This window comes from Drosophila miranda, chromosome 4, assembly GCF_003369915.1.
Source record: "Drosophila miranda strain MSH22 chromosome 4, D.miranda_PacBio2.1, whole genome shotgun sequence".
Lineage (NCBI taxonomy): Eukaryota > Metazoa > Arthropoda > Insecta > Diptera > Drosophilidae > Drosophila > Drosophila miranda.
Genome location: NC_046677.1, coordinates 29,439,032 through 29,463,550, shown reverse-complemented (window position 1 = coordinate 29,463,550; position 24,519 = coordinate 29,439,032). Strand labels below are relative to the sequence as shown.

General features: G+C 41.9%; 2 protein-coding genes across 4 annotated transcripts; one reads left to right on the top strand and one right to left on the bottom strand.

Annotated features, from left to right (window-relative positions):
- Positions 1–1,774: 1,774 nt before the first annotated feature.
- Positions 1,775–3,657, top strand: LOC108161771. Its single transcript, XM_033393871.1, has 2 exons — positions 1,775–3,150; positions 3,218–3,657. The coding sequence occupies exon 1, from the start codon at positions 1,871–1,873 to the stop codon at positions 2,483–2,485; it is 615 nt and encodes a 204-aa protein (XP_033249762.1). The 5' UTR covers positions 1,775–1,870; the 3' UTR covers positions 2,486–3,150; positions 3,218–3,657.
- Positions 3,658–8,396: 4,739 nt separating this feature from the next.
- On the bottom strand, positions 8,397–24,265 carry LOC108161768 (dnaJ protein homolog 1). 3 transcript variants are annotated; one of them, XM_017296102.2, is made up of 6 exons: positions 23,918–24,265; positions 16,193–16,402; positions 15,813–16,132; positions 15,520–15,748; positions 15,089–15,458; positions 8,397–9,156 (listed from the first exon to the last, which is right to left on the bottom strand). In XM_017296102.2, exons 3-6 carry the CDS (start codon positions 16,036–16,038, stop codon positions 8,929–8,931), a joined length of 1,053 nt encoding a protein of 350 aa, XP_017151591.1. In that variant the 5' UTR covers positions 16,039–16,132; positions 16,193–16,402; positions 23,918–24,265; the 3' UTR covers positions 8,397–8,928. The 3 variants fall into 3 exon arrangements, with proteins under 3 accessions (XP_017151591.1, XP_017151593.1, XP_017151592.1); XM_017296104.2 differs by having other exon boundaries at positions 15,089–15,446; XM_017296103.2 differs by lacking the exon at positions 23,918–24,265 and adding an exon at positions 23,455–23,521.
- Between the last annotated feature and the right edge of the window lie 254 nt (positions 24,266–24,519).

The window sequence follows — 24,519 nt, the reverse complement described above, 5'->3', positions numbered from 1 at the left end:
ACTGCCACGGACCGCATCACGGACCTCCGATCCATTGTCCTGCCCACCATCATGGACCTCCCATGCATCCTCGTTAGGATTAACCGGGAACCTTCAGTTAATAAACACACAAAAAAACTAAAAACTTAACCGAAAAGTGCCAAGAATTTAACACAAAAGTGCAACCCATGTTTTCCAAATAAATTGTCTTTCCATTAAACGTTCAATATTTACATACATACTCGTTTGTGGTGCAAAGATTTTATAATTAAAACAAAATATATCTCTTACCAAATTTAAAACAACATGAAACTAGTGGATTTTCGTTTTTACTTTTGAAGTAGATGAACTATTATGATTAAAATGGGATTGTTGGAGCAAAAAATAGTGTCTTTTGACAGATGGACAGCAAGATAAATAGATAGATAGGCAGATATATAGATATAGATTGATGGCTCTAGATAGATAAAATGAGAATATTATATTCTTTTGGACAAATCGAAAATTAAACGATAAATCTGGAAACTGTTTAATTTATTGCTTAACACGACACTGCCAAGAATTGTCCCAATTTTAAATAAAGCTCTTAATATTGATGCTTAAAACAAATTTTTTGAAATTGTGCAATTTCTTCAGAAGTCAACAAATTACACCTGCTTTTTGCAATATTTTCTAATCAAATTGATCCTAACAGAGGATAAGGGAACGAAAATACCTCCTCATTTTCATTAGAAATACCTATAAATCGGAACTGAAATAGTGATAAGCGAAATACTATTTCCCATCCAAAATACAACCAACCAAAGACTTAAACTTTGTAGATCCTTTGTTCGCAGTAGAACGAATTCCGAATAACAAATATTATATTTTCCTTAAAAAAAATCACATATGCAGAAGTATTTTTATATCGATCGAGAAGTAAAGCCCATCAATACTGCAATCTAAACTCAGTCTAATATTCTGTTTACATGTTTAAATATTTTCCTTAAATGTCCCTTCAAATTATTGCTGGTTATATTTACCAATATTTTTGATCGTGCAAATTGTTTTCTTTTTTTCCTCTACAATATTGCCCTTTATTGCGTATATTTTAATCCAGTTAATTGTTGATAGATTAAATAAATAATCTATACCTTCAGGCACTTGTGGAGCTCGAGTGGTAGCTTTGAGGGAAATAAAGTCCATAATCTACTCCAAAATTGTAATTTTTTTAGTATAAATTGAAAACACTACGTGGTTAAGTTTTGTTCGATAAATATTGTTGTTTATTTCGTTTTTCCAGCACTAACAAATCATTCAATCATCGTTTGGGGTCTGATAGGCTATCGCATTTGTTTGGTATTGGGATTTTCGCTTATAAACATTAGTAGATAGCACATTGACAGGTTGTTTACGGTTGAAGTCGGGTGAATTTCTTGAACAAAACAAAATTAGTGGTAGCCCTTGCTTAAGGCCAGGTCCTAGCGAGCTCCGTGGCTGGGCCCATGGGGCGGTGGCGACGGTTGATGCGGCGGCTCATGGTGGATCGGATGCACTGGGGTCTGGTGCGGGGGTCCGTCCTGAGGCGGATGGTGGGGCTGTGGTGGTGGTGGCGACATCGTGGCAAAAGTAAATTCGTTTGTGAACTGAAGTAAATGTTTATTCTCCGCCCTTTTTATAGGAAAAGGCCAAACACGCACCACCCCAGAAGTAGTTTATCAGTTTTATGCCCGATAACGATATTCGAGTACGAGAACGATTCATATCGGAATTTCCCAGTGACAAATCCACTCTAACTAAGCGAATGGCTGGGTTTTGGATTTCCCTTCAGGCAGTAGATAAAATTCAGTGCACAGAGAATATAAATATATTGTTTCATATGATCTCTCACACATAAATTTCCTGTTCGAAAATGATGAAAAACAATTTACTTTTGGACACGCTGCATGCGGTCGAACAGGTGGAGATATCCTTCGACCAGACCCTGCGCACGATCAGCGAAATCAATCATCGGTACAAACTGGTCTCGACCCTCAAGAAGGGCTCCGCCCGCGGCCGGGACTCGTACGAGCGGGAGATCCAGGCAGCCATCACGGACGCCGCCGCCCGCTCGAAAGTCCCCGCCAAGAAGGGCAGAAAGAAGAAAGCCACGCCCCCGAAGAGAATCAAAAAGTGGAGGACATTTAGCGCCAGCTTCGAGTGCCTGAGCGAGCAGGAGGACGAGCTGGAAGCCCCCGCTCCACAGATGGACCTGGAAGTACCGAACAGCATGTACATGCAGGCCAGTGGCACACAGTTCTACCACATCGAGTGCAACTGCAACATTGTGGTGCCCAAGAAGACCTACAAGGAGCGCATCGAGCGACTGCATCGGGCGGCGCAGCAGAAGTTGCAACAGCAGTGCCAGGCGTTCAGCAATCGGTGCGTCAACCCAGAGCCCCAGAGCCCAGAGCAGGACGAAGACCTTCGGAATTGCTGCAGCAATTGCTGTCCGTATTGCTGTTGCAACTGTTGCGAGTCCTACTGACAAATTCCCAAATGTTCCCCCGCAAATCTTATGTTAAGCTTTTGTGAATAGTTGGATTTTCTTTTCTTTTTCTTTGCATATTTTTAGGCATTTCTTTTATAAACGTTTATTAAAGCACTGACTCTGAATGTTGTGGTACTCTTTCCAGAAACCGATTCTTCAAAGACGAAGATGAAATGGCAACAGCTTCCCAAATGAAATCCCCTCTAGGAAATGGAAATTGGCATACATTCCTGTGGCAAAGACGACTCTGAAGGCATCAATGACAGAGAGCTGAGCCGCACCTACGGTACGACTTATTCGTCCATTCGAAGGACCGCTTTGAGCCAACCGATGTGCAGCTAATCAAGCTCTCCTCATCTCCAATGACACCACAACCCAGCACACCCCCTAGAAGTCAATCGTATGAAGGCATTCATTTCTCAAGCGTTCCCAGGATGCCCCTCTATCATTGAGCGTCAGGGTGACAAATGAAGGCCATAGACAGACAGATAGACAGAGTGCCGCAGTAAATGCATTCGGTCTTTTTCATGAATCCTTGGCTACTGTGGACTATCGATGGATCGACTTTGGGAATTTGTTGAGCAGAGAAACGTTTCTTTGGAAAAATCTGGCAATCCTCATACAACCTGTGTACTCGTATGTTCAAGCGGACATCTGCAAGAGTAGGACACCATTTAAAGTATATTTTTCTTATTTTGAACAGATTTAACCTACCAGATCCTTTTTCAGAAAGACGATTACCATTTTGACAACAGCCTAAGCCACATCAATGGCATCGCCTTGAAGAGGTAGTAGGGAAAATGGAAAGGCCTTCAAATATGAGCTGCCAGGGAGGATCAAAGGGGCGGCCCAAGCGGAGCAAAGTGAGACCCTCGCGTCGCGTGGCCTGAATGAATCTCTCCAACTGGTGGAAGAGCAGACCCAGCGTGGAGACGCTGCTGTCAGGAGGAGCTGCCAGAATAGTTAAGGAGGAAGATGCACAAGATGGAACTTTGGAACTCACTTGTAGAACGGGTGACCATCCATCCAACCACGGCGATGTTGGTCAGGGACAAGGCAGCTTCTTTCTGTTCCTTGGAGCAGCAATTGAGAATCACTATATTTTTTGTATTTGAATGTATAATAGAGCATGTAATTATAGCAATTAAAGTACGACTCAACATCCTGCATACCGACTGGGCATATATCCCTAAGTCTGCGACCCTTCGCTGCTAGTCTCTTAACAAGTGTATAGTTTTCTCCATCTCCGCAGACTCTTCTTTAAGTGCAGGACCTTTAAATCATTAAAAATCATTAAATCAGCAAACCCAGTGAAAATGGAATTAATCTCACTTAAGCTGCTCTCTTTGGCCCGTAATTCGGTTTAATTTTATGCTTTCCGTGTCGCCCGCCCCTCGTAATTTTCAATAACTAGCCGCAGCATCGATTACCAATGGCAATTACAGGAGGAACCCAAGAACAAACCAACGAAAACAGGGTGGGGGGGGGACTGCTTCGAAAGAAACAAAGCAGCATTTGCTTTATTTACGAGACGCATTCTGTGTGGGTAAACTTAAACGCTAATGGCATAAACATCCGGAACGTGAGCAAAATGTTTAAAAACCGCTTCAAACAAACAGGACAACGAGGTTTACGGTTTACGGTTTACGGGCGAGGATTCGGCGAGTGTAATGTAGCCGCCGCCGAGGAGGACGTCACCGACGCCCAAATCAAATCTCAAATCATGCACGTTCCTGTTCAAAGAATAGAATGAGGGAATTGAAAAGCGCCAGCAACAGAAACCCAGGAAGCCAGGAACCCAGGACTGAAGGCTGATGCGGATGCCGAGGACAGCAGCTGCACTCTCTCTCTCTCGCCTGCACAGCACGGAGGAAAATTGTTTGAAAATTCAATTCACACATTTGCCAGTTGTCGATGATTTTCTGTGATTTTGACTGGGTTCGAGTCCCGGTTCGGGTTCGGGTTCCGGGTAATGGCAGCTTCTTGCTGGCTCATCCTCAGCCATAGGCCATCGGCCTACCATTTTGAGGTTTTCGTTTTGGCTTTTCACTTGCTGGTTTTTCCAGCAAATAAGTGGAAAATCGCTACGAATTGTTACAGTGTCAGAAGTCTGTGGAGTGGAGTGGAGTGGAGTGTTCCAGGCACGTGCATATCGAATACTCGACGCTGTCTCTGGTATCCATTGCAGAGAGCTCCCCCTCTGGGCCCTGGCCGTGGCCGTGGCCTGGCCTGGCATGTGTTTGAAATCTGAGAAAGCTTTTGAATCTTTTTTGGCGGGCCATTCCTCCTTTCCTTCCTCTATTTTGTATGCAAAGAGTTGTTCAAAATTTAATTTATTTACTTTGCCCTCCAGTTGTTGCTCCCACTGCTCCATCTCCTGCTGCCGCTGCTTCTGCCTGTTTATTGTCTGCAAATGAAATGCTTCTATGTCCCGCTTGTCCTTGGATTTCTTTTTAAACGAATTACCATTTGCCAGCTTTGATGTTGGTTTCTTCTCTGGACTTGCGTCTCATTCTTTTCGGTTTTTGGGTTTTTTGGGTTCTGGGTTAGTTCTGCTTTGAGGCAAACTTTGCAGACCATAAAGTTTTCACTTCATGCAATTTTAATGACTTAACGAGCGGCATTCCGTTTGACACGGGAACGGAGAGGGGCAGCGTCTCTCTGGCACGCCAGACGCCAGGCGGCGGCAGTGGCAGCGGCAGCGGCAGCTAATTAGGCAAACGCTCGCCGATTACCAAACGAAAATGTTCACTTTTCCTTTTTCCCTGTTTTTCTGTTTTCAGGGGGAAACTTTTCAATTGCACGGACATGACGCTCCACATAAATGCACGGAAAAATCACGGTATGTTTTGTTTTTATTACACATTAAAATTTGCTTAAAGTTCGGAAAAGCTTCTGTTAACTTTCGGGAGTGGTAACAGACACCCTTTACAGAAGGAAGAAGGGAATTTACTCTATGAAATTTAAGCCATATCTGTTTAGATCGGACTGTGGCAGCTCCGCCCTGTAGTATTCACCCACTTTCTTGAATCGTCCACATCCATAAATTCAGATCTTTCCCTTCCTCTACGAGATCTCAGCTGTAGAACCCATTCATGGCAAGGGCCGCGGCTCTACTTTTATAGCCGGAACAACATATTTAATACGGGTATAGTATATATTGGTATCGTAGCCAATGACTGCCGCATGCCGGGCGCTCCAGCCTGGCCTTAGACCTTTCCTTGGACTTGGCCTTCGTACACTGCTGATGACCCCGCAATCCCCATTTCAGCGATACCTTGGAATCATTTCCGACCAATTCGGTATTAGTCATACGATTGCCGGCACAGGCGTGGCGGTGCACCCGCCAAAAATTGCAGGGCGCGCTACAGGTAATAAAAAGGCCACTGCACTGGGAGGTATCTGCACCTATTCGGTGCTCTGCCATGGTCAACACAAAGTGTTTATGTCGGTGCTTAATGATTCGGATCCATTTAATTTATGGCACACTTTCATCGGTGAACGGAGACTCGTCCTGCTTATAGTTGTGCCAACCAGTAAGGAATCCAAACTCAGTACGATGTTAGACTGAACCTGAATTCCTATACCTCCAGCAACTAGTCAGCATATCGTATAGCAGACAACGATCAATCTGAAACAGTACCCAAAACTTCGCCACTTTCTACCCATCGTCTCCATTCAAAATCCTTTATTTTCTTCTATATTTATGTTGTATTTATTGATCTTCTTCAGGTTCGATCTACAGCCAATAAGTTAGCCCCTATTGCGACGCACCACCACGATGGTCTTGATGCACCTCTTGGGGTTCTTGCACTTCACCTGCTGGCGGGTGTTGCACCAGTTGTTGCCCCTCCAGCACCACTTACCGCCACTCTTCTTGGTCGTGGCGCTGGTCACGGATGCCACTGTCGTCGTGGTCGTAGCTGTGGAGGCAGCCGTCGTTGTGGTTGGGGCCACTGTCGTTGTTGCGGATCCAGTCTGAGCGACTGTCAACTGGATGGCCAGGGCAATGAGAGCGGCTACGACAAGGAACTTCATTTTGGCTGATGTTTGGAGCTAGTGGTTAATGTCTGGAACTGTGGAGAGATGACCGAGTTTTGTGATTGGTAAGAGTGCTACTCGGATTATTTATAGGGACCCCATTGGGTTCCAGCTTCCGTTTGTTCCTCTTATTGTGTGTACTTCTCATGTTCTTCCACATGGAAATGGAATGTGTATCAATACTGAGCAAATACCGAAATATTTGTCTTTAGTACTACTCTTTGAACAATTGGATAACTTGAGCAAAACTGTAACCAGATTAACCACCAAACAGCTGGGCTCATCGACAAGGAAATGGAGGTAACTGGCGGAATATATGAGTAACAAGAAGTTATTACACTTTTCGGCCACTGCACGGCGCACCTTTTTTCTTGGGTTCATATCTGTCTCCACTGACTGAATATTTAGAAGTTTAGAACAAATGTACAAATTGTACAAATGTTTGCCGAAGCCGTTCAACCGATCCACTGTTCTATTGGCTTACATTTGTGTCTGTTTACCGTAACTGGGGCAGACAAGATCAAGATCAAGATCTAATCAAAGCTCTGCAAATAAATGCTCCAAAAGGGAAGTATTTATACGGAACCAAATCAGTTACACAAACAATCGAAATCAATCCAAAAATCTGCTTAAAAACGCAGCGTCTCACGACAATTAATCACAACACTTGGTTCCATCAGTTCGATAAGAGCTCCAAGAATTTCCAGACATTTCACTGAATTTCAGCACGAATCCAGACGAATCCAAGATGAAGTTCCTTGTCGTAGCCGCTCTCATTGCTCTGGCCATCCAGTTGACAGTCGCTCAGACTGGATCCGCAACAACGACAGTGGCCCCAACCACAACGACGGCTGCCTCCACAGCTACGACCACGACGACAGCGGCATCCGTGACCAGCGCCACGACCAAGAAGAGTGGCGGTAAGTGGTGCTGGAGGGGCAACAACTGGTGCAACACCCGCCAGCAGGTGAAGTGCAAGAACCCCAAGAGGTGCATCAAGACCATCGTGGTGGTGCGTCGCAATAGGGGATAAGAAACTACATTCTCCAAAATAGCAACCAATAAACATTACGATTGTGCCGAAAGCATACAAATTGAACTTTTAAGAGTTAGTACGAGAACAGGGCTTCTTTTCATAGCCGAAAAGTAAGGTGGTTCACAGGTCTCTTTCTTGGCTCGTTGATGCCTTTAATATGGGCTTCCCATCTTATCAAAAAAACATGAAACAAACATGAGGCAAGGGCCGCGGATCTACACAGGCTCTACAGGAGTGTACACTAGTTTCATACCTGGTAATCAGTCAGTATCGGTCAGCCGGTATCCGTATCGGAGCCGATGACTACCGCCATGATCTCTCTTTCTTTCTCTCTGTATTGAATAGATGGTTATTGCTTGGAGGCGTGATCTCCACGCTATCTCTCTCAATTTGGTTCGCACTTGTCATGAGAGATGGGAAAAACATAGAGAATAAAAGAGGAACCGTCAGTCATGTTCTTACACTTTGTTTATCCCCCTACCATCTAATGACCCATTTAATTCGAATTTTATAATACTTATCTGTTTCCAGAGTGCAGAGAGAGAGAGAGAGAGTAAGCGCCTGAAAGGAGTAGCGTAGCCACTACAAATAGATTTGTTCCTTCTGTCTATAATAATGACCCGATTTGATCCAGATTCGCCAGAAATTCTTTCTTCTGGGTGTTACACATCCACATCTACCACGAAACTACTATATCCCTAAACTCTTAGAGTACGCGGTATAAAAAGGTTTCCAAAGTGCCCTATTTGTGGTAGTATTATACACTTTCAAAAAATATTGGCCACTCCCACACAATTTTCTGTAAAAATATAAAAGATTTCTTGGAGTTTCGCTTGTTTTTTCTTCCACATGTATTTTTTGTGTGTAATTTATTAAATGTAGCTTTAATTTAGACAAATAAATTAAGAATTAATGATATAATAACTATGGTCAACATGTATATTATGTAATCGTGTAGGTAAGGAGCGGTTCGGGGGCGTAAATGAGCAAAACCGACCAGTGGGGCGGTGGAGGGGGGGGAGAGTTATAAAAAAGTTCCTGTAAAAAATGCGCAAAAATGTATTGAGCACAAACAAGCAAAAATGATGGGGGTGGGGGCCAAGGGACAAAAGGCATCCCAACTGCAGGATGCCTGTGGATGACTGATATGCTGATGAACAGAACAGAGATAGACAGATAGAGATAGACATAGAGAGAGAGAGAGAGGCTGATTCGGGTTGATTTTGAGTGTTATGTTTGTGTGCGTGTGTGTGTGTGTGTGTGTATGGTATGACTAAGCCCCAGTCACGTTCCGCACTGGGGATGAGTGTGTTGAGTCGTTGCTCATCGATGGAGGGTGGTGGGGGGGTGGGGGGCATCCGCATCATAACATGTCCTTGAGCACCTCCTTCTGGGCGGCAGTCAATTTCTCGGGAAACTGTATGTCGAACGCCACAAGCAGATCACCTTTCCGTGTGGTGTCCTTGGGGAAGGGCAGGCCGTAGCCCTGTATGCGCTTCACCGTATTCGGCTTGATGATCTCCTGCATGGTGCTGATGCGCAGCTTGTCGCCGGACATGGTAGGAACTTGGAAGACGACGCCGCAGAGAGCCTGCAAATCAATCGAACAGAATTTTTGTATTTATTTTTGCACTTGGCTTATCAATCAAAATGGTCGAGTCGGTTCGGTTCGGGTCGGGTCAGCCCCAATGGCCACAACGACTCAATTTCGTTCCCCCAATTTCGGGCTGAACAAACATCACACATGAGTCCCACTGTCGATGGAATGGGCAGAGAGAGAGAGAGATCTATCAATCTTTTTGGTAATCCTGTTTATGTTCTTAGCTGCCTTTCTTTTCTGTTGCACAGTCTACTCCGCCTTGGTCCTTCTTAGTCCTGTGTTTGCCTTCGTATCGGGCCATAACATTTGTAAATCCTTTTTTATGTAGCCTAATTCGTGTTTAAACATGTTGTTGACACGCTTCTATGCTTCTGTGTCCTTCCCTTCCTTTGTTTGCTTTTCCTTTGCCTTTCTTTGCCCCCAAAAACATTTCCATTGATACGTCTGTTCGTTTGACATACGATTTGTTTAATTGGCCCACTAAAAGATGGGCATCAATCAGGGCTTGTCTGGCCCCAGACATTGACGTGGCTTACTTAATTAAGCCCAGCCAAAACGAACCGAAACTTTATCCGATTCGATCCGTTTTCTCCAGGGAAATCTATGAGCCCTTAAAGCTGATTTTAATTAAAGGCTGGTGGACTATTTTCTGTTGTTGAGGGTTATTTATAGGCCCGAACTTATCTAATCATCAAACTGCGATTTTTGCCCTATCAAACGGGGCGCATAATCTTTGCGGGTTGGGACGATAGACTTGGGCAGTCGTAGGGTCTTAGGAAGTGCAAAATGTGAGTCAGTGGCAGGGATTCTCATAGAACGTAAACAGTGTAATCTTTTACAAGTAAGTTGTGGGATTTTGATTAGAAATAAGATATGGTTGTGAGTGCAGAACAAACTAATGAAAATAATATAAAAAAGCTATAGTTTGAAAGGTGTTAATAAGTAAATCATTAATTTCCTAGCCTTCATGTCAGAGTGAACTATTTTTTATATATTCTTAGGGTTTCTACAGTACGTATTCCGGATTGAAGAGTAAAGACAGACCAACTATTTCCAGTGCATCCGTCATGAAAACCCACTAGTCAGCCTACTTAATATCCCTTTCGCTACAATATGTACATCCATTGTACAGAAAATATAAAACTGAATCATTCTGAGTTCAAGCTCCTTTTAAACCTCTAAAATATACAGAAATTTGTATACAAAATACTTCAATAATGTTACTATTTCTCACATTTTTGGATACATTCCTATCTGCTGTGTATCTTCCCTTGTTTGCTATGCAAAGTGGCGCTCTCAAGTGGATAGACACATGCACCCTAGGTATTTGTAAGATTGATTCGCAGTCTTGACTTCCCATTGAAGTGTTTGGCCACCATTTCAAAGTGCCTTGTTAGCATATCTCGAGGTATAACATTTCATTTCCCTATCGAGACCCTTGAAATGACAGATTATCTTCGGTAATCCTTTTGGGTCGCCGAACCCCATGTACAATCATTTCTCAAATATTCCAGCTAGATCCCATAAATAACCCAACAACTTAGATGTCAATCCCCAACGCTTCAATGATTTATGTCGCACTGAAAAAAGGGTTTTTTGCCTGGTCTCCAGCCAAGCCCAGAGATGCCTATCGGGAACCGAGCGATATACATATATTTCATGCCAATCCATAACTTGTCAGAAGTGATTTGTAACCCAAGAACTGGCCGAACACTTGTTAAATAGTTGTCAATGTGCTGTGGGGCCTCACCCAATAAAAAAATAAGAAGTACAACGGCGACAAAAAACCAATGTGCACACCTTATGAATATTTAAATATGGGTACCATATATCGGGGTTTTGAGTATTTGCTGAATGGCGAATTTAAGGCGATGACAACATAAACTGATGACGACAGACCCCAACAACAACAACAACCCGTTCCCATGATGACGACGCCGACGACGACGACCAGCATCAATATTTTTTTAATGGAAATGTTGAAAATGTTGTTCCAACTAAAGCAACGAAAAAAATATATATACACGTACGTTTGGTCGTATATGAAAATCTGTAACGCTTAAATACTTTGCTACCTTTTACGGAAGCTGAAGCATAAAAAATTCCCCTCACAATCCTCACCAAAAAAAAAAAAGAAAGAAAAGAGTGAACAGGGGGAAAACAGAGGGAACGCGAAATATAAAGGGAATAAAAATGTGAATGGCGCTACGATAAAATTTTGCGACCACTTCTCAGCGATCAGGTATACACCCAAGCCACAAGGCCTAAAATGAATCTAAAAAACAATAATTGGACGCCGAAGATGGCGTACTCTTTCGGCTAGTTCCTCCTATAAAAATCACATTTTTGGGGTTTTTTGTAATGGATTGCATCGCGTTTTAGTTATGAAAAGGAAAAGAAAACATTATCCTTAAAAGCTAAAAAGTTAGGGACTTTTTCTTAAAGAGAATTGCAGAAGAAATGCCTTCAACTCTGCGCTACAAAACCCTGTACTCTTTCGGATAGAAATACCTCCAACTCTGCGTTACTTTCGGGCTTGAGGACCTATCTAGTTCTTTCTATTAAAATCACTTTTTTGATGCAATTTCCTTATGGATCGCATTGCTTTCTGTATAAGAAAAGTACGAAAAATACTTTGAAAGCCTTAAGCCAAAAACTATAAAGACGAGAGTATTTCCTATACAGAATTATAAAGGTAATGCCTCCAGCTTCCTCTGCCTTCCCTGCCTCTGCTTTACAAAACCCTGTACTCTTTCGGATTTAGGGACCTAGCTAGTTCTTCCCATAAAAATTCCTATTTTGATGCAATTTTCTAATGGATCGCCTTGCTTTTTGCTTTAAAGGACTTCTGCCGGAAATGCCACCAGAGTTATGCTTTACAAAACCCTGATGAAAACTTGAGCACCCTCTGCTCCTTAGGGTACAAATGACAGCCTCAAATGGAAGCCCATTTCAAACCTTGGATTTCTAAATGGAAAAAAAAGTGATGTAAATCAAGCCATAGATGATAAATTTGAATGTCAGCTTCAGCTTAATGGCAGGCAACAAACATAAATCCAACCATACCATAGATTTTCCCGCATTTTCCGCACATTCCCGCATTCATTTCGAACGCAGCACCAGACAATTACTCTCACTGAAAGAACTCGGGGAAAGAGCTGGCTGGCTGGCTGGCTGGCTGGCTATGCTGGTATATTTTCCTGGCCAAAAACAAATCAACAACATTCAATCGCATGTCATAAAGCATTATTCTAGTGGGTCTTCTTTTTGTTGTTTCTCCTCCATCCTCCTGCGGACAACTGTCATCAAAATGCAAACGAAGTTTTCGACTACCGAATGCTTTCGCTCCTTTTTTCTAACAACAAATAAAAATGTGAGGGACTCTCCCGCACTCAGAGCAAATCATTTTGTAGTGCCCGCACCCAAACGTAGCTACCAATCGAATGACAATGCCATTCGGACGGACAGGGAGAACAACAGCAACAAGAGGAATACTGCGGCGTCTGGCCATCAGTTACAAGCGATTCCCAGTCCGAGTACTCTATTCCCGGTTCCCCATTCCAGAAGCCCCAGTCCGAGTCCCAGTCCTCCTTCTAGTTTGCCGTCCAGTCTGTTGAGTGGGCGAGTCCTGGCTGTACATCCTTGAATTGTTCATCAATTTTAGTTTGCTGCCATTGCGGAAATTCTGACGCAGGCACTTGAAAACAAAAGCATTGTTAAATTTAATTTCCATTTCTAAAATATGTGCAGTGAAAGCAAGCGCCCTTCCGCGCTTCAGTGCTTGGATTTGTATGTACTGAAACGATCGATTGAAACTGCTTTTACGGCACAGGAATATCCATCATACGCTCTAAGTTAAGACCATCTACGATACAGAGGATACACTACATCTTAGGGCCGGTTTCTCGACTTCGGGCTAAGATTTATCGGCCCGCAAAAGTGTCTGAATTTCCGACAAAGAAGAGACTATTGACATTGATTGAGAATGCCAGATGAAGAAGACGTGAAGGCTCTTTACAGTAAACAAAGCATCAACAGCTGATTCAAAGCATCCCTGTGTTTTGCGCTGTAGAGCACTTTTGTGCGCTCCACCCTCGTTTGGACACCCTTTTATTCTTTTTCGCTCCGACAAACTACTGGCCCTCGAGAGTTAATCTGTTCCTCAGCTTTTTAGGAACGACCACTAGCCGGCACCTTAGCCCGAAGTCGAGACACCGGCCCTTAATCATATACCTCCAAAATCTGCATTGAAAATTGCTCTTTAAAGCCCTTAACTGATTCGCTAAAGAATATTCCCCTGCTCAGTCCTAGAGGCACCACCCCCACTTATTTGATACTTTTGTTCTGGTGTCAGAAATGTTTGCCATTATTTAAAACCCTTCAAGTTCATATTTCAACGCAGATGTGAATCGCAAAAAGTGTTGCCCAAAAAGCGAAATGCGAAAAATTAATTCGAAACTCATTGACTTGAATGTTATCGTAAACGATGATGTAATTTATGGGTCGTATTACTCGTAAATTTAATGCAGCCCCGACAGCAACAACAGCGAAATTATGACTGAAAAAAATTGAATTGAAATTTTTGTTGGCAATTATGTGGATGAACATATATGGAGCTTCAATTGCCTTATGGCTGGGCGGCGGCTTTTGAGAGATTCTACGGGCATGGAGTTGCTGTTTAATAAAGATTTATTTGCTTTTTGTTGTGGGGCAGCTCTGGCCCAAGATTGTAATTAAAAAAGGGGAGTATATGATCCACTATGATCCACAGAGAAACATGACATCGAGTCCCAACATATCCACCAACCGATACGCATTCCCATAGCCACAGTGCAACATTTCGAAAATAATTATTACAACAACCTAAACTAAAAACCGTGTCAAATATTTCTATATAGAAAGAACAACATGACACTTTAAGCTCGCAACCAAAACGGAATTCATAAATTCAAAATCCAGCGAAAAATACTTTGCCTTAGCGAGAGAGAAGCCCAAAAATATTTACTAAATTTGTCGCACTAACAAGCAATAAAATGTTAAAAATCCCCAACTAAGAGCCAAGTCAACTATTTAATCTACTTAATGCAATTAACAATTTTAACATCACTACAAACTCCGTGGCGTGTCATTTGGGTTTGCCCCTCCGCCTCCCCAGCTGTCCCCCCATTTCGTTTGGAGTATTTCAAAATTTTTGATATTCGTTTGCTGTTTTTGGATCTGTCCATATCGGACGAGTATCAGCGATCACAAAAAGCCTACAAAAACGAAAAGTTTTGTGCGAAGTTTTGCGCCGCCTGCGAGTGTGTAAAATTTTAACACCTCAGTGGGGATCCCGCTCTAGACGAGATTGCTGGCCAAAATCGATATCTCTCCCGCTCCCTCTCTCTCAATCTCAATCGCATTCGCAATCTCAATCTGTGCCTCTGTCTGGGCCTGGTTGTTAATTGAAACTTGACCATGTTGACCAATTTGGCGGCTGTGGCTGGCTGGTCATCGCGTATATGGTAAATTTGCCATAACCATAATGCCTGCCTGATTTCATTACAATTTGATTTAGGCACTGGCTGCGCCTCTAATTGGGCGCCATACTGTGAGAACCCAAGCACCAGGCACCCAGCACCCAAGACTCAAGCGAATATCTGGTATCTGCAAGATATCGCCGCATAGCCTTCAATTTAGGGCTGCAAATGGTGCTTCAGAAGGTGGGAAGCAGTTCAAGGTTTGAAGAACCTTATAGTCAATCATTTATAGAGGGGTATATCCAGCATTTCGATACAGAATGTTAGTGAAAGAATCCCATAATAATCATAGCTCTTGGGTCGTCGCCTTTCATGATATTTTACTCATATTTGCGAAGCGAGTGGTCAGGGGTTGCTACAGTCCCCCCAGTCTTTTATACATATTTCTGAGAAGAAGAACTCACCTGCTTGAGCGTTAGTCTCGCCGTATAGCGGAGATCGCTGCCCTCGCGCTTGAACATGGCATGGGGTTTATCCCTAATGATGAACACAATATCGGCGGGGATTTTGCCGGGCGCCTGGTCGCCCTCCTTCTGGAAGGTGACCTTGGTGCCCGACTTCCAGCCGGGCTTGATGGATATCTGCAGGACTTTGTCCTCTTTGCGGGAGCTACCATCTGCCTGGACGACGCGTCGGGAGATTTTCATTTTCTTAACACAGCCATGATAGATCTCCTCCAGGGTCACGTAGAGATCGTGCTCGACGGGCGGATCCTGTTTCTGTTCCTTCTTGAACGGCGTGTGCACGTTGAAGGAGTGTGATCTGAAAGAGGGCCTACAAAAGATGAGCAAACGAATCGAAACGAGGCACAGAGACTCCTCGGAGGTGAACCAACCTGAAGGCACTGCCGAGACCATGCCGGGAGCCAATGCCACCGAATGGCGATGAAAAGAAATCGGGTTCCGTGTCCAGATCGAAGACGTTCTTGTCGAACAGATTGTCGCCCATGTCGAAGAAGGAGGCAAAGGGATTGCTGTTGCCGAAGAACTGGGCGAATGTGGCACGCGGATCGCCATGGAACTGATATGTAAATGTTTTGTTCGTGTTGCCGCCGTTCCTGGTGCCTGAAAGGATAACAAACAAAAAAGAATATCAGTTGTGTCCATAACCTATTGAACCAACACATACCACCGCTCTTGAGGCCATCCTCGCCGTATTTGTCGTACACCTCCCGCTTGCTCTTGTCCGAGAGGACCTCGTACGCCTCGGCGACCTCTTTGAACTTCTCTTCGGCATTGGCGGCTTTGTTTTTGTCGGGATGGTAGCGCAGGGCCAATTTCCTGTAGGCCTTCTTGATCTCCTCGTCGGTGGCAGTTTTTGGCAGCCCCAGGGTCTTGTAGTAATCTTTACCCATTGTGCAGGTTCTGTGTGTAAGTGGGAGGGGTGGAGGAGCGGCTGAGCGGTATCTAGATCAAAAGTGAGCTCTCAAAGTCGAAGTACTCTAAAATCTGTTGGAAATAATATCGGATATAGTACATTTAACTGATTAATCCTTGAGGAATACTTACAAATATATCAGTTATCTATAATCCATATATACATATATATAGATATATGTATGTGTAGGTACATCCAGGACCCTCTTATGTGCTATGATACTGCTCCAATAATATCTTCCTCTCTGTTTTTCCTTTAGAAAGGCACATGCATTTTGTCTGTCTCTCTCTCTTCCTCGCTCTCTCTTTCCTTCTTTCGCTTGCTTTATTATCACTTAAGATCTGCAAAAATCAAAAATATATATGTACATGTAGATATTTCTATATCTGTTTCGTATAGATAGTTCCATTTGGGATCATAAGACGCGTCACAGACCCTGAACGGACCGAAGCCCACGCCTTTGACTAAATTTAGACCGCCAGAAAGAAATATCTTGTTCTTTCCGGAACATTGGAAGTATCTATCCGTCCATCCATCGGTACTTCTCGCACTCTCTCTTTATCTGTGTGTACAAATCGCTCTTGTCTATCATCCATTGATGGACACATTTAAATTAAATATTTGCCAGACTCTAAAATACTTCAAGTTCAATTATCAAAGCCCTCGACAAACGCCAAAGTCCCACGAATATTCATAGATATTCATGCATACCTATATGAATATATATTCATACAAAATGTATATGCAAAGATACATATTTTTGTTCTCTAGCCAATTCGCATTGACCTTAACATTTCTCAGAGTTCTTAAAGATCTTTCTGTCCAATTGAGTTCAAAAAAAGACGTGAATTAGAATTGACGATGACATTTATGAATGGTTCTGAGACAGTGCCAGATCATACCCCTTGAATGGGCCACAAGTGGATGTGTGATCTCTTGATTAGTTGACATTTCTATCAAGAGGCACTGCGACAGCTGTAATGTAAGCCTCTTCCTGATAAGATGCTGATTGCGGTTTTCCGACAGAATCGATCGGTAAGATTTCTTTGAACATTCGACTGATCTTAGCCACAACAATCGGGCCGCCTATACAGTAATCGTATCAAATGATACGGAAAGGATTTATATAAACAAAGCCACTAAAAAGTTGCAAAGCAGAATAATGTGTAGAATAAAAGGATTTCTAGATATAAAAGCATAAAGAAAAGTCAAGAATTTGTGTATATTTTAAAAGTTTGTTGAAATGAATAAAACTTAGTTTTAGATATATTCAAAAATATTTTAAATGTTGTTTTCTGTTTCTTTCAGTCCTCTAACTGCATTTCGCCATTTCCCAAGTTCAAGATCGCGTCTGGCGCCCCAAAAGATTCATTAGCATTCGAGATGTCAACGCGCAGGCCCCGCTCAGTACACCCAATACTAAAAACAGTTTCCAGCCTTGGGCTTAACTAATTTCATCTTGGAATATATATATATTTATATCCGATGCGAAATTGCCGCAAAATGTCTGCCTTGAATTGCAAATCACAAAATGGGGAGAGTGTCGCCGGGAGATAGAGAGATACATATGTATATATGTATGTTATATAGTGTGTATATTGACAGGCGATGATTGATGCGATCAGCGCCATTCCAGACATTAGTCAGCTGCAGTGTGCATATAATTGTCTTGGCATCGGATCGGATCGGATTGGATTGGATTGGACGTGCCATCTATGCCGAATCGGTTCATCGATTCGTCTGCCAAATGTGTGCCAGATTGAGCGAGTCGACAAAAGATTTGCCATGAGGGAAGGGGACAAGGTCACAATATATATAAAAAGATATATAGAAATATTTTTGCCAACATTTTTTGTCATCAGAGAAGAAAGTTATCTTCTGCCAAAAAAACATATATTTTCCCAGAGAAAAAAGCATAAATAATGTAAATGGGAATACCATAAAATATAGAATATGTTATGCAAGAGCGATTATCTTGTGTGTTTTATTTGCAATATGTATACCCCAGTTTTTAATTGAAAATGTTTGCTGCGTTTTTTCGCGTCACGTTTAAATAATTCTTTTTATGTGCTCTTCATTGAAATATTAACAACATTCGTGCATTGTTCGTGCTAAATTATAGGCTTAAGGTGGAAAATATCGAAATTATTGCATTCCATTTGTGTGGATATAAAGCGGACTTTTTTATGGGGGGGGGTCTCTCCAGCCTCCAGCCTCCACCCTCCATCTCCACCCACACTCGACAGTTACAGCATGTTTTGTCTGTCGACAGAGTGGCTGAGTGGCTGAGTGGGTGGGTTGGGGACTTCCGCATGTATAATTCACCTCCTGGTGCCGGCTGCTCATTTATTGATTACAGAATAACATTTGTTTAACAATTTATTGAAAATTGCATATTGCATTATTAGTGAATTGGTTTTTCAATGTTTTTGTTGCCGTATCATTTTCGCATTTGCAATTTACATTTCGAATTTCTTTCTTTCCGCTTCGTGCGAAATAATAAATTGTCGTAGGTTATGAGGGGCCACATCACACGGCGGGGCATATACATATGTCTGACAATGTACGTGTGTCGTCCCCGGATTGCTCTAATTGAATTGAACTTGATTTATTAATGCCTCTGCCTGGGACTCTGCCTCGGACTCGACTCGGCCGCTTTAATTCCAATTTTGTGTCTCGTTTTTGCACATAAATTTCAAAAATATTCGCTTTTGATACAAAACTAAAAGAAATATATATATATATTATAATGGCAACAAATATTAAATTGTTGTGTGATTTATGTGCATATGTTGCGGGGGGGAGGGGCCTATTCAAATTAGATATTTATGGCTTTGGAGATCAAAGTCAACTGCCTGGGGGCTGTGGCTGCGGCTACGGCTGGGGCTGGGACTGGAATATTGTTGATTAAAATCAGTTACTAATTCGACAGTTGATATTTTTCCCATTTTGGTGTAATAAATGGGCCTTTAACAGGGATAACACACAGAAAGAGATCACCCTTTAAACCAGCCTTTAATTAATTCAATTTGCGGCAAAAACATTTCCATTTCCAATCAATTTCCGCTTGAATTTCAATCCAGAGATTACAGAGGTCTACAGACCAAGGTTATTCCAACTGTTGATCCCCTCATATCATTCAACTCCACGTAGCACAAAGCCCCAGCCCAGGCCCATTCACTCTCGCTCTCAAATATACAAAACACACACAAACAAATCATTTGTTGGTGTTTCTGTTTTTTGCTTTTGCCCCAAAGTCAACAACCAACCAACTCATTCATTGTCAGCCAACATTTGTTGTTGCTGTTGCTAAAATGAGCCAAAAAAGTGATCAGACACCATGAAGTTTATTCACCCACTCTTGACCAAATGATCCCCAACAAAAACAGCAAAAAATGTAGACAAAATCGAGTGCGACCAGAATCAACATCAGGCCAAGACCGAAGTCAAATCGTTTAGGCAAATCCACATACCCGTAAGATACCCAAAAAAGGAGTGAAGGTTGAATCTCATGGATCGAAGCTTGAGATACTCTTGCAGATCCATCGATTCTCAGAAAGAGATGCTCGCTTCTACTGCAGAAATATATGATATAATAATCGGGTTCTTGGCATGCAGGAAAACACCTGATTGTTTATACTTTAAAGGGTGGAAAATGATACCTTTTCTAGATCCTTTTAGATACCCTTGCAGATCCATCGATTCCCAGAAAGAGATGCTCGCTTCTACTGCACAAATATATTATATAATAATCGGATCTTAGGGGTTCTTGGCATGCAGGAAAACCCCTGATTGTTTATACTTTAAAGGGTGGAAAATGATACCTTTTCTACACGTTGCAAAACATTTCCTCAAAATCATAATACCCGTCTGGGTAAAGGTGAGCAAAATACCTATGTCTTGTATAATGGGTTTTTACATATTTTGGGGGTGGAAATGCTTAAAGAAGTGGGTGTTTCTAAGCCGCAAATAGGTCGTATGACTAAGACTTTTTACCTGTCCCCCATCTGTACAGTAGAGACCCCCACACAATCATCAGACCGTAGACGTATTTGATTTTGGAGAAATTTTTGAGAAAAATGAATCATGATTAAAAAATGTGGCGGAACAATGGTCTATGATTTGCACGAATCCAGCAAGTAGTACTTTGTTGGGGTGGTGGGAGGATTACTCTGTTTCCCTGTTTACTCTGAAGTCTAATACTAATTCGAGAAGAGCATTGATTCCACAGAATAAAACCGAATGCAAACCACACCATTTCCGTTTCATTTTGGCATTGTATTTGGCGAAAACGGAAAACAAAAAAAAAACACAAACAAACATTTGCATAGAATAACTATTAAGGCACACAATATGTTCGCTGAAGATTTTTGGAATTGGGATTGGAATTTTTTCGGTCTCTCGGTCTAGCCGAAAATTTGCATTTTGACGATGAAAATGAAAAACTTGTTTCAGCTGGTTTGAATAATTATTTTTTGTTTAGAATATTGATTAAAATGTTGTTGCAAATGAAATTTAATTAAATGGATGTATATACAAAATGGAAAAGCTTTCAATTAAATTGTTTGGAAAATACTTTGACACAAAAAGTATGGCTAAAAACTAATCCAAACACTTCCAAATGGAATGGATACATTTTGGGTTTTAATTAAAGGTATCTCAAGATACTTTTAATACGCTATAAAGCTGTACTTTAATGGTTCGGCTCATCTATTGGATTCTTAAAATTATAACCATTAAATGGAATACTATTAATGGTTTTTTATGGGGAAATACTCAAAGTGAAAAAACGCAATTTCGGTTTTGACTTTAATGTATTTTAAGATACATTTTTAATGCGCTACAAGTGAAATTTAAAGGAATCCGGACATGAAAAAGCAATCATTCATTTATAAAATTAAAAACCGCTTTTTTAGCACTTGACACAAGACATGCGTTCATGACCGCAGCACAAAAAAAAGTATAAAAAATTAATTAATCAATTATAAAAAAAAAATGCAGGCGTGAAAGTGTATTTTCCTGTGTTTTCTTTCTTCTTTTTACCCTCACGGCAGATTACTTTGCTTATTCCTGCCTCCGTCTCTGTCTCTCTTCTCCTTGTGCCTTTCTCGCACTCACTCACTCTTCTTCTTGACCATATCTCTTTCTCTCATGACGAATTTAGCATGTGCCCGTCAGTCCGTGTCCATCCACCCACTCAGCAGCTGTTCAAAGAGTTAGTTCCGCTCTCCAAAAGATGGAGAGCGAGCGCCAGTGAGTGGAGGTGGTCTGTCTCTCTTTGGCTCTCGCATGTGTCATAATTTAAAAATACAAAAGCAAAAGAAAACAAGAAATGCAGAGTGGTTACGGAGGGGGGTGGGGGACTGAAGCTTTTGATACCCTAGCATCCATCGTTCCACATTTATGTTATGAAAAAACATTTAAGACTAGAGTTTGCCTCTGAGTTGTGGTTGCATTTTCTTCAAAACACAAGGATTTATAAAACATGTTCGGTTTTTTTCACCAATCGTTCCTATGGGAACTACGATATAGTGCATATTACTACATATAGAACTACATTTTCCAATGTTTGGTTGAATTTTTCGGCAAATATACATATCTTCTGCGATCTACAGCCAGAGCAAAGAGCCCTAAGCCCCGTATAAGTAGTTACACTGGAAATATTGGAAATCGAAGTTGTTTTACATCAATTTTGCCATTAATGTGAATATATTTTATCTATATATACATATGTCGAATTTAAATTAAATATATTTCTTATTTAAATGAAATATATTCCCCACAAATTTAAAATAAAATATTTATTTTATTTAGATCAAATATAGATTAAAACCAAATTGAATTGAAAACCACATGTTTAATATAAATATGGGTGTGTTTCTTTTTACTAAACCATTTTTCTCCCAGTGTAGTGATCCAATTTGTGCCCAAATTACTTTTAACTGCCTTATGTAAATACTAACTAACGACTGCTGAATACACATGTAAAAACGAGTATATTCCGCAGTAATCCTACTTTTTTCTAATGATCCTAACTGTATAACAGATCTACAAGTAAGTCTTCATACTAGATGAATATGGCTGTAAGTTTAGAAGGTTGTATTTCCCCCCCTATAGCGCTCCAAACATATGCTATAACCCATCATACCCTACCCTTTGCAAAAGTATAAGAAGTGGCCAAGCGCGAGCGAGAGTCTAGTGTGCTAACGGTACCAGCTGACAAATTCTCGACTGATTATGATTACCAGCAATCATTTCGATTCGTTTTGCTTTTTTTGGGGTCTCTCTGGCGGAACTCTCTTTTTGAGGTGATTTACCATTTGGCTTCATTGCTTGCGATATATCCCACTTGAATATTGGCCATTTGTCTGAGACGTTTGCAGTTTTGGAGGCCAACAATCAAAGCCAAAAACGTTTTTATCCCCCACTTTTTGGTGTGTGTGGTGTGTGTGTGTGTGTGTGTGTGTGTGTGTGTGTGTGTGTGTGTGTGTGTGTGTGTGTGCGTTCAATCATAATCGGCTGCCTTGTCTGTTTACTTTTTATTTATAACGCAACGCTTTTGTTGTATGTAATTTCATTGTGGCCAACACAATTTGAGTGTTTGAGAAATGAGGCAACAGAAATAGACAAAAGTCTGGCCATAAAAAGTCGACAAGACCACAAGAAACCCAAAGAGAGGGCGAGAGAGAGAGAGAGAGAAAGCAGTTGTGGCTAAAGGGAATTGTTTGTTTAATTCATTTTGTTGCACAGAATTGTTTATTTAATTGGAAGAAGAATCGCTTGGATCGATCATGGAAAAACCCCAAAGAACTCGAAAATTTTCTGTCTGCTTCCGTTATTTCCCGAGCTGCAGGCGCAGCCAACTTTGGTCCTTTGAGGCCAGTGTTGCCACCTCAATCGAACCGTTTTGGGGCCACCTGTACGAGTGTACGTTTGCACCTTCAACTAAACCGAAAATGTATAATTTTCGAAACGTTTCACACTCTCACACTGGGTGTACACACAGGGTGCTCTGTGCCCGGGTTCTGGTTGTGGTTCTGTATATATTCCAAAGAATCGGCCCGAACATTTCGAAAAATAATCAAGAAAACAGCGGGCCACAGCGAAATTGGTGTGTGAAAAAAAACGTATACACAAAAATAACTAAAAATGCTAAAAATAAAACTTATTTAAAGAAATGAAACCATGAAAAATCAAAAACACTGGCAAAAGCCAAAACGATGGCAAAATACAAAAATATAAATAATAAAAGCAGGCGAAGGAAGGCAAGAACAAGAGCCAGAGAGATGTGAGGGGGGACCAGTCGTGCAACCGTGAAAGTTCGCTTTTGGACTTTGCCTAATTTGCAGATGCTTTCGGGGGCAGTACTTTATATAAGGGCGCGAACGAATACCGTGGAGGATACTGGGGATATTCCAACAGCAAACAACGATACAATCCGATCCGATCCGGTCCTGTAGGTGACAATCAAATCTCACAGTCTCATGTTTTCAAAACCATAAAAAGCACTTGGTACGTATACGTATAGGTGTACTGTGGGTACTGTGTATATTTGTATTTTTGTTATTTCGCTTTGACCACATTTGGCAACAGAACAGAACAGAACGAATCCGAATCCGAGACAAGAGTGAACCGTGTTAAGCTTCAGCACACAGAGACACGGACACAGCCATAGACACAGACACAGACACAATGCTTATGCTCATTCCAGCACACTCAGGCACTCAAGCACTCCACACTCCACACACTCTGGCAAACACTCTCATACACATCTCACTCACGCACTTGCAAGTCCGTGATTAATTGTCATTGCAAAACAATAAATTGTGTGGAAAAATTCATTCGGGATTTCTTACAATTGATTGTGGATTTCGGGTGGGTAGCAGTCGTACGCTCTATTTGGTTTTCCGATCTTCTGATTTCGCTTTCAATTTATTATTAGCGCGATTTTTCGCTGCCAATGTGCCGTAAGATGCGTGCAGCAAGACCGTTAGACCGACGACGACGGAGCAGAATTCGCGAATGGGGGAACTGGGGACCACTGGGCCCCACACAGCAACTGTTTCTCTCTTTTTCTCTCTCTCTCTCTCTGATCGCGAGAGAGTGCTAGCAATCCCCCCCCAAGCACAGAGTCCAATCAAAAAGTGAGAGGCAGTTGTATTTTATTTTGTTTTTTTTCTTTTCTTTCTGGCTTCTGCAGCAGCTGTTATACGCATACTCTCCGCATGTACTTCATGTGCGAGTACAACAAAGGAGGAGAAGGAAGGGGGGGAAAAAAGCGAAACTGAAGTACAAAATCAAAAACGGCAATGAATTTCACGTTCCGCGCGAGACGATCGCAATCGATGTGTAGTATGAGTCATGCTGGCCCGAGAGCTTTTTCCCATACCGAAGCTTTTACCCAAAAAGCTGGCAAAGCAGAACCGAAAACCGGTATTCTCATACCCTTGAAAGGGAA

Coding starts and splice junctions, on each gene's coding strand:
- LOC108161771 (XM_033393871.1), top strand. CDS start 1,871: ATGATGAAAAACAATTTACTTTTGGACACGCTGCATGCGGTCGAACAG.
- LOC108161768 (XM_017296102.2), bottom strand. CDS start 16,038: ATGGGTAAAGATTACTACAAGACCCTGGGGCTGCCAAAAACTGCCACC. Junction 15,749..15,812: donor GGATGGCCTCAAGAGCGGTG/GTATGTGTTGGT, acceptor TTATCCTTTCAG/GCACCAGGAACGGCGGCAAC. Junction 15,459..15,519: donor GGTCTCGGCAGTGCCTTCAG/GTTGGTTCACCT, acceptor CATCTTTTGTAG/GCCCTCTTTCAGATCACACT.